The 17,689-nt window shown below is 43.9% G+C and overlaps 1 protein-coding gene across 11 annotated transcripts in view; it reads right to left on the bottom strand.

The window, feature by feature from the left end:
• The window catches only part of PBX1 (PBX homeobox 1), a 328,066-nt gene that overhangs the window by 85,117 nt on the left and 225,260 nt on the right, over positions 1-17,689 (bottom strand). For 10 of the 11 annotated variants that reach the window (XM_063625014.1, XM_063625018.1, XM_063625013.1 and 7 more), the window contains 2 exons: positions 8,811-9,055; positions 1,657-1,847 (listed from right to left, as the gene is read on the bottom strand). In XM_063625014.1, the coding sequence (XP_063481084.1) occupies positions 1,657-1,847; positions 8,811-9,055 (436 nt within the window). Of the gene's footprint in view, positions 1-1,656; positions 1,848-8,810; positions 9,056-14,475; positions 14,494-17,689 lie in introns of those variants that run through there. The other variant, XM_063625019.1, reaches the window with a different exon arrangement.

Genomic DNA, 17,689 nt, shown 5'->3' with positions numbered 1-17,689 from the left:
CAATGAGACAATAATTCTGCTCCTCCCTTTTCTCTGCTTACTTTCTTGAAAAGAAAGAAGCCAGTCTGGAGCCAATTGTTCTTTTTTTTTTTTTTCCAATATCTGCCAACATAAATACTAACTCCAGCATTTTAACTAGGGGAGTTACCATGGAGATGTAAGCAATACATGCAGGGTGGCAGTGGCACAGAGGAAGGACCCAAACAGAGGCCACCAGCCACTTGCACTTTGCACTATGCAGAACGGGCTGCATTAAAGAAGCCAGGCAGACAGCAGGTCACGGGTGAGGGAGAGGCACAGAGGATCCTGTTTTAGGGTGATTTTGCCTATTTCCACTCCATTATTATACCCAGCTGGGGAAAACTACCTTCGTTTTTACTTTCTCTTCACTTATTCTATGGAATTCTACTGGACCAGAGTTACATTTTGCTAGCCGGCATTCTCATGTTACATTCCATTCAGTCCAAAACACATTGACTAAAAGGGAGTGAGGAAAAGATGCCAGGGTGTTTTAAAGAGGTCCGAGGACTGTAAAGACCATAATTGTGAACACAGAGAAAAATGTAGGTAGGAGAGCTGAATAAAACATGATCTCAGGGGTGAAAAAATTCAAGAGGAGTAATACATCGTTTTATCTGATTGAAAAGAGGCAAAATTATAGATGGTGAAATGGTACACTGACCCTGACATAGCTCATGTTCTAATGATAAAAATAACAGATTGGGATTATTATCAAGAATTTAAACATGAATGGTATCTGAATTCACAGATGATGAATTTAAGACAAACTCTAGATCACAAAGCATACCCATAATCAAAATGTATTTGCTAGATGAATTACCAAAATATTCTTCTAGAGTAGATGAAAGATATGACTATTACTATCTTACAGGCTGGATAACAGAAGCAAAAGGAATCAAAGGGATTCACATAAATCTACCGGTCTAGAGAGTAGGCGAAACAAGAGATGACCACTTGTTCTGTGTTCTCAATTCTTGTCTTCTTTTAAAGGTCCTTTCTATCCATGATTTCTTCAACTGAATGCTCTGAACTCACAAGTAAGGACATGAGCAGCAATGCCAGATGGAAACCATCAAACCAAGTTGGCCCATGTTAGACCACCTCCTTGTCCCTCTATGTCCAAAGTGCCTCATCTTATTCATCTCTGCACTACTAAAATTAGCCCAGAGACAGCAATTTACTTAGGAATATTTGTTGAATTGAGTGTACCCTCTGTCCATCTACAGTGTGGAAAAGATCCCAATTTCCAAGCAGATGGAATAAACTTTATTGAAGAGAGCCTGTCATGATAGAATGCTAGTAAGACAGCCGCAGGCCCATGGTTATAAGACGCAACTGTAAGAGAGGTACCTAGTGCTATGAAAAGAAAAAAATCTCACTGTACCTAAGTCCTCCTTGCTGCTACCCAGAGTGCATAACAGTAGTGATAAAGATTATCCCCTCCAACCATGTATTTTCCTGGTACTATGTGAAACCAATGGCCTATCTAGTCTCGCAGAACCATCCTCAGGGTATCACTTGGATTAGCATTGATGGGGTGAAACTAGAGCCTGTAGGGGGCGCCAGCTGTGGACTCCAGCCAGCCCCAGATCAGGGACTCCCAGAGAGGGCAGGACAGCCCTTTGGGAGACTCACCGCGCGTCCAGAAATCGGGAACGCAGGATCATCACGGCCTCGCACGTGCTCTGCTTGAGCTGCATCTGGATGGAGCTGAACTTGCGATGTATGATGCTGACCATCCGCTCAATCTCCTTTGGGGAGATGGGCCTGGTCCGGCTTTGCTCTCGCAGGAGATTCATCACGTGGGTGGTGAACTCGTTGCAGGCCTGGAATGGCAGGACAATCAACACAGTCACTGAAGGTCCAAGCCTCAACACGCATCACGTCGATGACATAAGGCCACATGGGCTTTTCTAGAGACTTGTGCAAATAAAGAAAACTAGGATAGTTTGTGGTAGACGTCCCTTTCAGCCCCTGTGGCTCTAAGTTTTAGCGATAATGTTGAATTTTTTTTAAGAGGAAAAAAGTGTCTTAATCATTTTATCTTAATCTTTTTTTTTCCATGATTTTACCACAGTAAAGTGTAAGAATATAACTTCTAGTATAAAACACACTCCACAACCCTTTGTCCCAAAGTTAACAGCCAAAGAGAGTTTGGGGTCAAATGTTTCTTGTGTTTCTGCCTTGTTCATTATTTCTGATATAGGAGTGCTTCCAAATACTCAATTTTAGAATGCATAAATAGCCAAAAGAGTTTAAATGGAATCATGGAATTAAAAGCTTTGATAGCTCTTCTGGGAGATTTCTCATCCACCTATTTCTGTTTCAAGTTTTATTATAAGAACTTCCTCTCCTGTTCTGGCCTTCTGAAGATCCACTATATCTATAACACAAAGGGAATCTGTCCCCAGGGGTCTTATAGAAACAGCATCAAAACATGATCAAGAGGATTCAGGAACTATCCCTGCAGAAATAAAAATTCTCAGGTTATAAACTAGCATATCATCAGCTCTGGAGGTGGGGTTGAAAATCATATTTCCCCACCTCCTTATTTAACAGGAAGAAAAACTGTGGCCCAGAGAGCTGAAGGGACATTTCCACAGGCACACAGCAAACATGAAGAAGCAGAGGTAAGGCCTGAGCCCTTCCTATTTTAGGCCAGGACCTCTGTCCTTTCCTAGAGTCTGAACTTACTCCGCTGAAAACTCCTGCCCTCTCTTTTAGTTACTATGACTTAGCATCCATAATCTGGTTTCCTTAGCTGAGCATTCAACAAAACATCTATTCACAGATTCACTCAAAGCAATACTGTAAAACTGTATTAGATTCACAACAAAAAAGGCAAGATGATGCTGTGAGAGGTAAAGAACTAAAGACTCAATTGCTCCAACTTATTAACAGCAGAAACACGCTCGTTATTGAAAACACTGCATTGCTGTTGTCATATGTGTTGATAATGCAGTAACAATAACAATAGTACACATTTACTGATTATTTATCTAAGAAATCCTTTGAGGTTGGCTGGCCAAAGGTACATAAGCAGGTGCATCCACTGGGCTGTGTCTGCACTGGTGAATGAGAGGCCTGGGTTTTTGACCCCGCCTCCATGAATATTTGGGCACATCCTTTCACTACTCAGTGCCTCATTTAATTTACCCAAAAGTGGCTTTAATCATTCCTGACCCTTCAGCAAGGCTAACGGCACCCATGCTCTTGTGCTATGACCTGCAGACTGAGCAAATCCCTCACATGAACACAGCAGAGAGGCTGAGTGAGAGCACAGCCTGGGTTCAGCTCCTGCCTCTGGGACTCACTTGGCTGTGGGATCTTCAAAGTTACTTAACATATCTGTGCCTTGTTTTTCTAATTTGTGAAACCGAGATGACAATACCCACCTCATAAGGTATAGTAAGGATTAAATGAGTTACTATATGTGTGCCTGGCCCTACAAGTACATGTCACAATTATCTCTTCAAAATATAGATAACTTAGAAATCCACATATTTGGATATATCGATAACTGGGTAAACTTCTCCAGAGTTCAATTTCCCTCTTGGTAAAAGTAAAGGTGGTAATAAATACCTCCTTTATACTCCGTGGGCCTATACAGGAGACAAATCCATAGAAGATCAGGTCCTTATAGCATGTTACTCTCCAGTCGCCACGGAAAAGTGCTAAATAAACACGAGATCTATATAGTAAGCTCATTTCCTAGCCAACCCCAGCATCTGGAACTGTACAACCAAGAGAAGGAAATAAAACCTGGCAGCAAGTTAGCTGAAATTTGGAGACCACAGGATGGAGAGTGGAGGGCTAGGCACACAGCAAGCATCCTAGCCACCTTTCTAGAGAAACAACCTCCTGCCGGGCTGCAGCCTCCCCACCTCGTCTGGGCTCAAAGAGAGGAGGGGCTGGATGTGAGGGAGTATTATCAAGTGCACCAGCTCTCAGCTGGGAAGCCACAGTGCTCAGCTAATAATAATGTGCTTCATTATGGTGAATAAAAATATTCACAATATCTGATGTTTATTCAGGGCACTGGATCCTGGGGCCCTTTCTGCTCTTCAATAAACAGACAGTGGAGTCATTTCACCCACTGCTGAGGTGGAGCAAAGCAGCTGCTAAACAGCTGCTGAGGAACACACAACAGAGAGCAAAGTTCCAAGTCCATTTTAGATGGACAGAGCACAATGATCCAGATTTTTCCAGTACCTGGGAAGGAAGGAGCTACCCATACCTCCTCCTCACTTCCCTCAAGCCTTGTACCTGAAGAAGCTGGGCTACTTCCGACAGGACAGGCACTCAAAATGTGACAGTAATGTGAATACTTGGGGTTACAATTGTTAATTAAATAAAACCCTCACATGCTGAATGTTTCTCAACAGAGGAGACTTTACTGTAGGCTGTCATAAAAAAAACAGTTACTTCTGGGAGCTCAGGCTGCCTCAGTAGGGCAGAGGGATTTCTAACAGACCTCCCAGGTTATAGGGCAACATTGTTTCTGGAAGCAGACTCTGAAAGGGAAGCCTTTCAAAAGTCTTGTATAAGGTCTAAGTTTACATCCTGAACTATAAGACCTATCTTCTCCCTTGACTCCTTCAAAAATATGGATTGGATTGAGATCCAAGGGATGAGATTAGATTTGGCTGCCAATCTCATCAACAAAAGTAACTGGGATCTTAGGGCTCTCTTAGCTATGAACTGAATTAACCCAGTCCAGTTCAACATTAGAGATTTAGTCCTGTCAATTCCCCTACAGCATTATTTACAAAAGCTGAAGAATCCTACAAAGCCACAAGATTTTTTTTTTTTTTTTTAAGTAGAGCTTGGAATAAAATTCAGGTTTCTGACATCATGGTTTTATCTATTATAATATGCCAGCTCTTAAATATCTTACAGCGCCAGGCGCGGTGGCTCACGACTGTAATCCTAGCACTTTGGAAGGCTGAGGCAGGCGGATCACGACACCAGGAGATCGAGACCATCCTGGCTAACACGGTGAAACCTTGTCTCTACTAAAAATACAAAAAATTAGCCAGGCGTGGTGGCACGTGCCTGTAATCCCAGCTGCTTGGGTGGTTGAGGCAGGAGAATCACTTGAACCCCAGAGGCAGAGGTTGCAGTGAGCTGAGATCAGGCCACTGCACTCCAGCCTGGGCAACAGAGCAAGACTCCATCTCAAAAAAAAAAAAAAAAAAAAGTCTCCAGAAGACTTCTTTATTTAATAACCTCAGGGTGAAACAATGGCTGATTCAGTTAGTTTTTTGTTTTGTTTTTGGAGGGATAAGGGTGAGGGTGAGCTACGATAGCTAATTATTGTGTAGTTATCTGCCATCACCATGCCAAAAATAAAACAACAAAATTAATTATTAAGTAACCAATTTGGTAATTTCACGTAGGTACTACTAAAATACTGACATTTTCACTTGACCAAAGTTTTCTATTTTTAAAAAATCCCCATAAGGAACTGTTATAAGAAAATGAAGAAGATATATCTCTCAGACACACTAGCTAGAAGGTTAATAGCATAATTTCCCTACAATCTGCTGTTTACTATAATTAACAACACAACTAATATTAATAAATTATTAAGCATCCAAAATGTATTAAGCAGTATTCACTTCTTAACTAGAAAATGCCCATACAAATAGATGATATTTTAATACTTTTAAAAATAATAAATACAGCTGACTAGTACAACTTCTACACTGACCATTAATTTGCTTCTGTACTGATGGAGCTTTTTAGTTCCCAATTTCCAACATCTTCAAGAAGTTTCTGAAGGGAATATTTTTATCACAACCCTCTCTTAGGTGCCAGTAATCTAGTCCAAGGAAGTAACAGAGAGGACAACCTGGTTACCCCACTGTCAAAAGACATCCACATTCTCTTCTTACTAAGTGGAGTCAGGCATTGTTCTAATAAGAGCCCTCGGGGTAAGGGTCAAATCCTGGATTCTAGGGCAAATTCTCTCCCTCATTACATGTGTGACCTCCACCACATCTTAACCTCTTTCATCTCCATTTCCTTGCCTGTATCAAAATGGAGAGGATGACAGTACCTGTCCCGGGTACCCAATCTCAAAATTGCATTGAGAAGCAAGTGCCATTATGTCAGCCGCAGTGTTTTGTAATTAGTGACATGCTATTGAAATGTACTATGGCTGTCATAATTTTTACTCATTTTGGATGAGGATGGAAGAGAGTGATAAGGTTTAAATCAAGGAAGCAGTTCTATGTTACTGGAAACCTGAGCTCAGACTAAAGACAGTTTTCAACACCTCCCAACCTAACATTCATTGCAGTTATGGTTTAGCAAAGGAAGTCACACTCTGGGCTTGTTTTGTGTCCTGTTCTTTGGCACGAGTTAACCTGGAGGACAAATCTGGAGGACAGCTTGCTATGCCAGAGGACAGGGTTATTGGTGAAGGTGAAGTAGGAAGAACATTGGGTAATAAGAACCCGAGAGCTCAGCAAGAGGTCTGTCCCCATTTGCCTTCCATAATTACCCTTTTAGGTTAGGGCAGACTGCACATTCTAAATGATGGTCATGGTTGGGGAAACTGTCATAGTTCAGCCAGCTCTCTGAGCTCAGCACTGCCTGGGATCTGGGGAAATGTCTATACGAGCCAACACTGTGGCGAGAACATTTGTTCTTTCCCAAGAAGGCAAAGAAGGATGACTCACAGCTTCTTACCACAGCTTGCTTTTATTTCCCTCCCCTTCACCCTCCCTACACCTTGTCTGATGGTCAAATTTCACTATTCTTGGCTTCACAGCAATTTTTTTGCCCTCTCATAGAAGAGAGGATTTTGTAGAAATCCATTCCAAAGGTAGATAGGAGTGCAGTAATGAAACTTTATTCACTTTAAATTTTAAAATGCCTATTTCTATTTTAAAATTTAAATTTTCAATTAAGTTTGCATTTGCCTTCTACCTAGTTATGAGTGGACTGCACAAGGTCTTCTACCTTCCACTTTTTCTCTCTCTTCTTTTCTGGCTTTTAAAAAGAAAGGGGCCGGGTGTGGTGGCTCATGCCTGTAATCCCAGCACTTTGGAAGACCGAAGCAGGTGGATCACCTGAGGTCAGGAGTTCAAGACCAGCCTGGCCAACATAGCGAAACCCTGTCTCTACTAAAAATACAAAGATTAGCTAGGTATGCTGGTGCCTGCCTGTAATCCCAACTACTCGGGAGGCTGAGGCAGGAGAATTGCTTGAACCCGGGACATGGAGATTGCAGTGAGCAGAGATCGTGCCGCTGCACTCTAGCCTGGATGACAGAGTGAGACCCCATCTCAAAAAAAAAAAAAGAAAAAAGAAAAGAAAAGAAAGGAAATGAAAGGGGAAAAAAAAAGAAAAGAAAGGTAAGGAAAGGTAAGGAAAGAAAAAAAGAAACGAAAAGAGAAAAGAAAAGAAAAAGAAAAGCTAAAGATTCAATGAGAGTAAGGTCATGGAGAACTTCAGTACAATGTTGCATCCCAAGAGGTAACAACAAACTTATCTGTTATTTAAATGAAAGGCTGCTGCTAAAGGGCTCCTGATAAAATAGCATGCGTACACTAACCAGAGGAACTAGCATTGCTATATAGATGTGTGTATGTGTTTGTGGGGAGGATGGGATGGGGGTTCTCTTTAGAGAGGGGTTCCGTTATAATCAGGAGGCCCTACATGTACTGCTTTGTAGTTAACAGCCTTTCTTGCCCTTTCCTTTATATAAGTTTTATGGTCCTTCACATCCGTGACTCCAAATCCACAGATCTGTGCCATACATCAGCTTTCAGAATTGAGTATGCAGAACACTGAGTCCCACAAACCATCTGTGGAGTGCCCGGATTAGAATCCCAGTTTGTCTGGCTCCAGGGGTCTCCTGAACCTCCTACCCTTTTTACAGAGGATGATTTGTATCATATTCCATACTATATATTATGTAAAAGAGGGAATATGTTTGACTCTCAATTGAACTGAGTCTGGGTAAAGTGCGGGACTCTAGGGCCAAGTTTTAAATCCTTTCCCATAGGATACTATGAACACCCAGAAAAAGTATAGTCCTCCTAATAAATAAGGAAAAACAAGGGCCAGAGAAAACCTCCCACTTTCTTTTTTTTGTTTGTTTTTTTTTTGAGACGGAGTCTTGCTCTATCACCCAGGCTGGAGTGCAGTGGCGCAATCTCGGCTCACTGCAAGCTCCGCCCCCTGGGTTCACGCCATTCTCCTGCCTCAGCCTCTCCGAGTAGCTGGGACTACAGGCGCCCGCCACTATGCCCGGCTAGTTTTTTTGTATTTTTAGTAGAGACACGGGGTTTCACCGTGGTCTCGATCTCCTGACCTCGTGATCCGCCCGCCTCGGCCTCCCAAAGTGCTGGGATTACAAGCGTGAGCCACCGCGCCCGGCCACCTCCCAACTTTTTGCAGGTTAGCTGGTGACTCTGCTGATCACCTATAGCGCCCGGATGAGAGCCAGGACTGCACATCACAGGCACATGTTCTGGAGTCCAGGTATGGACTGTTCCTTCTATGCACGATTTATGTTTCCTTGAAATCGTCATTTACAGCGTCACACATTTTTTAATGCCTTTACCTCCACCAAGCGCCTAGGTTTTTAACAGTTGAGACCAGGACTTGGCAGACTCAAGTTTGGCCAGGGCTCTGTGGCTGGGCAGGGGATGCCGGGCACAAGGACGCCAGCACCTGGGAAAGGTGAGCCGCTCGTCTCTGCAAGCCCCCTGGTTGTGCTTCCTCTACCCTTTCCTAAAGGGCCTGGGTGCCGAGCCTCAGGTGGTTCTGGTTACCTGCTCGTATTTCTCCAGCTCCGTATGGTAGATTTGTCTGATCTGTGAGAGTTTGGCTCTGTAATCTGAATGCTCCACTGAGTTGTCTGAACCTGCCCCTCCAGAAGCTGCCGCCGCCGCCGCCGCTGCCGCCGACCCTCCGCCCTTCTCAGGCCCCGCCACGCCTTCCGCTAACAGCATGTTGTCCAGCCGCATCAGCTGGGGGTCTGTGGGCTCCTCCTCCTGGGCTCCTCGGATACTCAAAACTACAGAAAAAGACAAAGGGAAGGGAGCGTTAATAGTAACCCAAGAAAAAAAATTTAAAAACAAAACATATTTGTGTTCTCTGGCTACATAAGCTGCCAAATTACTTGCAAGATGCCATTTGAGGAACAGAAGAAAGGCTGGAAAAAGAGAGAAACTGAGAGGGTGAGAAAATGAAGGAGGGACTTGCTTTGTTCCAAAATTACACTGCACTTGTATGTGGAATCTAGAATAATCAAATTTATAAGAGGCAGAAAGTAGAATAATGGGTACCATGAGTTGGGGGGAGGAGTGGAGAGCTATTGTTTAATGAGCGCAGAATTTCACTTTGGGAAGCTGAGTTTTTGAGATGGCTGCAAAATAATACTCAACTGTACACTTAAAAATAGTTTAAAATGGTAAATTCGGCTGGGCGCAGTGGCTCACGCCTGTACTCCCAGCACTTTGGGAGGCTGAGTGGGGGGTGGATCACGAGGTCAGGAGATCAAGACCATCCTGGCAAGCGTGGTGAAACCCCGTCTCTACTAAAATACAAAAAATTAGCCAGGCGTGGTGGTGCGTGCCTGTAGTCCCAGCTACTCGGGAGGCTGAGACAGGGGAATCCCTTGAACCCAGGAGGTGGAGGTTGCAGTGAGCTGAGATCACACCACTCATTGCACTCCAGCCTGGGCAACCGAGCAAGACTCTGCATCCCCACCCCCAAAAAAGGTAAATTCTATCTTATATATATTTTACCACAATAAAAAATTTCAACTAGAAAAATGTAATTATAACAAAATATATTTTTTACTTTTATCCCCATACTACCTAATTTCAATTTAAGGAAAAGCATTTCCCTCTTTATTTCTCATTTTAAATTTCTGTTAAGTTTGTGGTTTTGCACTCATTGCCTTTCTTTGCAATGCTTGATCAGTCTAAATTTTTCATTTCCAAAATCACCTAAAGTACACAAATCCAGTACCTTTGGAATGAAATCTTAAGACCTTTCCTGTGGACTAACAGAGAGTGAGGTCTAACATAGCAAGAAGACAAATTGGCCCTTGAGCAGGGTCGTTTAGCTCCAAAAATTGAGATCTATCTGTTCCGAGTGATAAGGACGCTGTCCTGTTGGAAACAAGAGTGAGGTCCTTTTAACAAGCTGTCTCCAGGGATTCAGGGAAGCCAGTGCTCTGGTAGGATGGCGTCTCAGATCAATGAGATGGCTGCTTTTTATTAAAACACCAGGACCCTTGGTGGTGATTTGGACTGAAGGAGATTCAGTGATTTAGTAAATCAGCAGAAGAGCGAAACAGTCCTTTTTTTTTTTTACTACCCCTTCAGACAACCTCCCATAAAATAAATCACTCATCTAAATCCAGTTCAATTGTCAGCAGCCAAGTCTTTGTTAAGAGGGAACATAAAAAGTGTTTTCAATTTTTAAGAAATTGAAAAGAATGTGTGGGTAGGGTGGGAAAGAGGGAAGTGATTAAAGGCAGAGGAGAGGGGTCCGGTGTTGGTTGACATTTTGGGGATGGAGGTGGCAGGGTCTAAGTCCCTGGTGGATATCCGCACACCAGAGCAGAGTCAAGAGCCGTTTCACGGCAGGGTGCATCTGGTGAGCCCCAGGGGGATGGTGCCAGTTCCAGGTGTCTCCCAGCCCTGGCAAAGCAGGGCTTCGGGTTGTAACAGGGAAGATGAAGATGAGCTCAATGAGGGTATGTCTAGATGTTTGAGCGTTCCATCACATATAATAACAGCATAACTGCTGGCTGTGCCCACATGCTCCTGGCTGCCAACAGGCAGCAAAAGAACCAACCCTGAACGTTGTTCAGAAGGAAATCCCAATTCCTAGGCCAAAAGGAAAACTACAGTATGGCTCTCACAAAACACGAGACCATCAAATGGAATGGCGAGCCATGTGGATCAGTGGTGGCCATAAAGAGCAAAGAGGACAAAAGGTGCGGGGCAGAAGCTTGGGCTCCGTGATGAAGTGAAAAAGGATGAGAGGAAGGGAAGGAGAGGGAGGGAGGAGGGAGAGCAGGTAGCTGGGAAGGAGAAAAGAAGAAAGCCTGCACCCTAGACGCAAACCACAACACTACCAGGTCATGATCTTCTCTCTTCAAACCTGAATGTGTAATATTCTGCTACACAAAAACAAAATTGCTATAGTAGTGATGGCAAAAGGTTAGGAGATCATTGAGGTTTATTTTGTGGACTTTTTTTTATTTTCAATAAAATCCTTCTTTTGTAGGCTCGGGAGACTGAATGGGAAACTGCCCCTTTGGCTGATCTTTGCATAATAAGGATTTAGTCGCGTTATTGTTTCTCAAATTTATTTACTCAAATCTCTGAAGAACTCTGAAGAACAAATTGCCACTAACAAAGGTTTCCTTAAGAAAGTAGATGGCTGCTGTAACCATTCCCAGAATACCAGGCCCTAAAGGCACCGAAAAGAATCGGGACATCCAAACAACTGCCAGCAGTGCCCAGCAGCCCCTCCTTCTTCACCTCTACGTGAAGTTTATGCGTGTTTCTCTTTATATGATAAATTTTAATAGTCTTATCCACAAAGATATTTATGGGTCATTTACAAATTAGAAAAAAAAAGGAATCGCCTCTGAGCCATTAATAAATATAGTTGTTTCACTTTAGCTCGATTATTCAAAACATTGTGCTGGGGCAAAATTCTACTCTCTCATTCGCTCATTGAATCTCATGTCCAATATACTTCCTTCAGAAGAGGCCGTAAGCGCCCCCCCCGCTGGCAGGAACATTCCCCACGGAGCTGAGGCTGGTAACCCTTCAGCTGGGTTGTTGTTAATGCCTTCAAGTGGGTCCACCTGGCTACTCCACAGCCAACTGGTCCTGCATGTGGCCCAACACTGAGAGATTTTAGGACAACCTCTGGTCTCAACAACAGCAAAGCAAAAAAGAATGATGTCCTATTAATGGTCAGGACTTGCCTTGCCAGGGCTAGTGTTAAGCACTGCCTACTTGAGGTGACATCAAGTATCCTACCTCCTGCAATCGCACAGGTACCCCAAGCGGCCTCATTCATTCCATCAGCTTATTCATCCAGCCAAACTCGGTGAGGTATGAAAGAAGGGAGAGGCAAGGCAGAGAGACAGTTCTGGTCCTCGCTCCTCCAGGAACTACATAGGTGATCACGCACACGTCACTATGAATGTTTCCCATATACCTAATATTAACCTCTGAGAATATTTCCTCTTTCCAACCCCTCTCAGTTTCACGCCTCTGCTCCATCTTTTTAAAACAGTCAATGGGAAGCACAAACAATTCCACACAAACTCTACACACCTCCTAATTAATATTTTTCTTGGTCTTCAAATCCAACTGGTTTTAAATAAAATAAGAAAGGAAATTGTCAAGGCTGGCAAAGAACACTGAAAGGATAGACTGCAAGCCCCTACCCGCCATGGAAGTTTCAGGAGGGTTGCAGAGCTCAAAGCATAAAGCATACTGCCTCTTTTCTTTCAGGTATGAAGGATACATTTAACTGAGCACAGCGGCGGTGGGTTGGCTGGGGCAAGAAAGTGTTAGCATTTCGCTTAGCTTTTATATCATTTTATGAATCCTGCAAACAAATACTCCTTAAAAAGAAATTTGAATTCACTATGAGTTAATAGACTTAGTTTCTAAATGTGGCCAATTAGAAATTGATAAGATAGATATAATGCACCACAGCATAAATGTTGCTTGCATTTACACTCAGAGGTCAGGACACATAAATAGGTCCCAAATCAGAGATCTGAAGAAAATAAAAGAATGAAAAGAAAAAGGGGGGGGCAGGTAGAGAAAAACCAACAACACTCATTTCCAAATTACACCCTTTAAATTATACTCAAATTATGAAAATAGAAAATGATTGTGCAAGAACCCCAAAAAAAAATTTTTAAGGAACAATATGAACAAGGGAAAACCTTAAAAGAAAACCATCTTGCACTATTTTGCATAGAAAATTCATTTCTGGTGGATTTGGGCTGTGTCTGTAATGCTTGGAGGGGACAGGGATGGACCAATAAACAACCTTGCATGCTCATATTTGTAGCCAGCGCAAGGAGAATCCAAATATACCACTATTAAGAATGGGTGTTGGGATTCACTGATACACAAACTGTTCAGCTCGGCGGTTAAAAAAAAAAACCAACAACATTAAATAAATAAATGAAAAGGGTGATATGTCTAAGCAGAACTGATGCTACCTATTTATTGCTGGAAGCCAGTACTCTGGTGAGTAGGAGACAAAATGATTATTTAAAAGCTCCTTTTTATCTCTGCAGCACCATGCAAGACTCAAATGAACCTTTCGCCAGGACACCAGAGATGTTAACACTCATCCTCCAAGATCCAATTTCAACCAGCGGAGCTGTTACCTAATCCAGCAACCATCACATATGATCAGGTTCCTGCTTCCCTGATGAGTGCCCTGCGCTCTCTCCCTCCCCCTCATCTCTTCCCTCCCCACCCCAGCAGCTTTTTTCTGAAATAGGTTTTAAAGGGCCAAATCCCCTGTTTGTCCCCATGCATACAGGGTTTTAATGGCCAGGCAGGCCCGGACGCTTCCACTACCCAAAAAATGTCATTGATTGCAGTGGATATGCAATCTGCAGAGGGGTTGCGCCCATGAAGATATTTAACCCATTTGGTAATAATTCTTATAGAAGCAGTTTCCTTCCCACAAATCCACCCAATTATGGAAGAGACCAGTTGAGACAGGTAGGTGATTTATACAGGAATTGTCACAAGCCCTTTAAAAAGCTTCTGATGTCACATGTACCTTGCTGCCATCGCTTGCCCTGGGGTTAATTCTTTGGTAAAACTCCTAAGATAAAGGGACTGTCACAGCATTGTGGGAGCTGCTCTCACCGCTTGTCTCCTGCTGTTCTTTCTTTCTTTTTCTTCACACAAGGAGAAAAACAAACCAAACCCAAAGGCATAGTCAAGATCATCTTGGCGGGAGGGCTGTGTTTGGGTTGTTTTGTCCTTGGCTGAGCGACGTGGGTCCGGAGCAGCTCCAGCCAATGCCCACTAGAGGGCACTCTTTCTTCACCAAGGACTGGTTCTCCAGGCGGGCGGACCGTCTCAAGTGTCCAGGTTCGTGCTGGGGGAATGCCTCTGCTCAGATTCAAACTTCCACAGGTGGGGGCAGGGTGGGAGGGGAAGAGGGCAGATCTACAGGGAGGGTGGTCTTCAGATTTGGACAACAGTCCAGGGGCCCAAAGCTGAGCTGAGAGAGAGAAACAGATAAAGAACAAGACAGAAAGCAGAGGCAGGTGGTTTGGGGAAAGGCACAAGGTAGCCTCCCAATGGTGTGTGCAAAAAGGCAGGCTCTCTCTGGCTGATCTCTTTGTTTGATTTGTAGGCACAAACCTCCATGCAGAGTGTTCTATTGCCCAGGAGCTAAGTCTTTACCACATCCTACCAGAAGAGTTAGAAAAGAGAGACCAGCTCTCCCCGCCTCATTCCCAAGTCAGCTATGCAGTTTTAGGAAAAGAGCAAAGTGCTTGCTTCCTGAGAGCATCAGAGTTACACCTTTTATTTGTTCATAAAGTACTTGCACGCACTGAATTACATCACCTTACAAAACATGTAGTAATGTTCCAAACTTACATAGCAGATAATTGAAGATTATAAAGGCAAAGCACATTTCCCCAAAATCAAAGCAAATGAGACACAGCCGAGACTGAACTCTAGATCTTTAACTCTCAGACACTTCAGTCCTCTAGAATATTGGAGTTCTGAATCCTTTTCACAACAGGCAGCTACATGGATGTGATATCTATTCTGTGCGCGCGTGTGCGTGTGCGCGCACGCGCGCGCGCACACACACACACACACACACACACACACACAGAGTCTCTTCTGATGCCCAAGGCACACTGATACTCTGGCCAAGAAGAAAACAATCAGATAGTAACGGAAGGAAGGAAGTTTTTTTTTTTTTATTGATTTCCTAATTTCTTTTAATTTCTCTAAATCTGGTCCTTTCCCATTACCTCTTTCCACCATCATGGTTAAAGCCACTGTATTGGGTGATAGAATGCCCTCTTCTTTCTCAGCCACAGAAATCCACTTACTACAGTCCTATTTCATTTTAAATCTCAGCTCAAAATCCTTCATGAAATCTGCCCTGATGAGAACAGCCAAAAATGATCTCTAAGCCTCTGAGGCACCAGGGCACGTACTGCCTAGACCACAGCCATGGGGCATCTCAGGACACGCCAGGGCACACCTAACATCTTGCCAGCAAGACTGTGAACTCCTGAAAGGCGGTTCCCCACACAACCTCACAGGGCCTCTGACACTCAGTGTCTGTTCCAGTATTTCTTAAGAGCAATATAATAAAGAATCAAGGAGGGAAGGAAGATACGGGCTGGTGAGATCCAAGGATCTCTGCCTCAGCTTCCTGTTCTCAGCCAGGCAGCCAATTCCCTGTATGTGCTCTCTTTCCCCCTGCATTCCAGTTACAAGTTGTACCAGAGCCAGCATGCTGTTGGGTACAAGGCTGTTCTCTCTGCCACCTCTTCCATATCCACTTCAAAAAACTGTCAAATCTGCCTTATCAAATCTGACAATTCTAAACAAGCAAAACTACACTGGCATTAAGCCAGAGCTTCCTGGACCCAGCCTGGTATGTCCCCAGGAAGCCAACATTAGCGGTGACAAAGCCTCTGGGTGCTGGGAAAAGCTTGGTTCATGACTGGTACCTGAGGAAGAAGCACTCTGTGAGGGCTGACAGGGCCTGGCAGCCAAGGGGCCACATAGAGGTCGTCTCCACAAACAGGCCCTCTGAGGAACGCTCAGTGCAATCAAACAAATTATTGCTCAAGTACCTCCAAGGTGACAGGAATGAGCTGGATCCTGGAACCTTGGATGAACCCGATATGGGCTCCGACTTCGAGAAGCCCGTGGTTTACGCTCCTCCAGTCCCTCGGACACAGGACACCAACTGCTTTGAGGCTTGTGGGTACATGAGATTGCCAGGGTGGGTGGGTAACAACTGAAAATCTGGAGATTTGTGTGCATCCAACTGATGCACATACACTTCTTCCTCTGATTTTGTTTACTTCCTATAAGCACAATATATCCACAGCCTGGATATATTGAAAAATAACTATGCTCTAATTTGATTCTTCTCAACCAAAGGTGAGACCCAAATCTTCTGTTAGTGTCTTGAAACTCAGGGCAGCAGGTCCTTGTGTTCTTCACTCCTAAGTCTCAATCTCTGTTTGTTTGATGTGAAATGTCGTTTTTAATGGTGATTTTTAAAGAGTTATTCATCAAACAAATAGAAATGACTGACAGTTCTATTTTCTAAATTTTACAAGTCAGCATTACTGATAGGTGTCAGTCACTGCTTCTGACTATACAGGGAAAGCAGTTACCACCTGAGTTGACGCCTTCCAGCCCCAAGTGGAGACCCTGGATGCTGCAGTAGGCCTGGAGCGGCCTCTTCAGATGAGAAGCTGTAGTTTAAGAAATCTCCAGATGTTGAAAGCCACCCTTGTTCCCCCTGGGTTGTCTCTCAGCCCTCTAGAATCTCAGAGACATTGAGGTGGGACTTAATCTAGGTCCAGGGTTTCTTATAGTGGGGGATTTGTATTGAAGGTAAGATATTACTTTTTTTTAAGCCATTCCAACTGTTTTTCTTTGTTTACCAAGCAGGTAGGCAGGCCAAAATGTAACCAAGTTCAGGGATTTGAAGGTTTTAGTCAAACAAAGGCAAGAATTTGCGGTCCTCAAGGGTTTCATCCCAGGAATATTCATTGAGCATTTACTGCGGTGCCAGGCACTGTGCTGACTTTCCAAATAAACGTGGTCCTGTGAGGAACTCTTAGATTCACTCGTTTTTCACATTTAGCCAACAGCCACAATGTGTAAAACTTTGTGTTAGGTTTTAGGGCAAGGGATGAAAACAAAATTATATGACACTCTTGAGACAGTTTTAGGTTTTTGTTTGTTTGTTTATGTTTTGTGGTTGTCTTTAGAGAAACACACCAAGTTTTTCTTGTCATCTTTTTCCCTGGGTTAGGTTTTGGCGGTTCTGGTCACGTGCATTTTCTACTTCTCAGGGGATGCATGGGCATGGATCCCATTCACACGTTCCCCACTTGGCACACTGCGCCTCCCTGGGCCAGCTGGCAGGGAGAAAGCTAATGTGCTGGGCGATAGGCCCCTGCCTTTCTGGATGGGTGCCGGCTGCCTGGGCGAGGGGATTTGGTCCTTAATAGCTCAAGTCTGGACTGCTGCTCGGGAAACCCCTTTGCCTAAACAGGAGCTACAGAAGTTGGTAGGAGGGCATGACTTACACAAGCTTTGGCCTCAGACTGACATACCCAGAGGTACGAGGAAAGGGGGAAAGCCATTGGAAAGATAGACAGCCAGGACCAGCACCAGGGCCAGGGGAGGGTGTGTGAGACCTGGATTGCCTGTGGTAACCCACGATACAAGGAACAGTTTCCTTCTTAGTTACACATAAAAAGCATGAAAAATGTGGAGCCATTGGTCGGCAGCTTGCTGTGCATTCTGTGGAGATGAAAGCTTCTCTCTACAATGGTACTTCCTAAAGGAAGCAACCACAGAGAAAACAGAAGTTTCTCAATACTCTTTAGCCTTAAGGTAAAAATGTTCTGCAG

The sequence above is a fragment of the Symphalangus syndactylus genome, chromosome 12 (assembly GCF_028878055.3).
Source record: "Symphalangus syndactylus isolate Jambi chromosome 12, NHGRI_mSymSyn1-v2.1_pri, whole genome shotgun sequence".
In the NCBI taxonomy this organism is placed as follows: domain Eukaryota; kingdom Metazoa; phylum Chordata; class Mammalia; order Primates; family Hylobatidae; genus Symphalangus; species Symphalangus syndactylus.
Note: the sequence above shows the minus strand (reverse complement) of the source record. Positions and strands in the feature narration are given on the sequence as shown.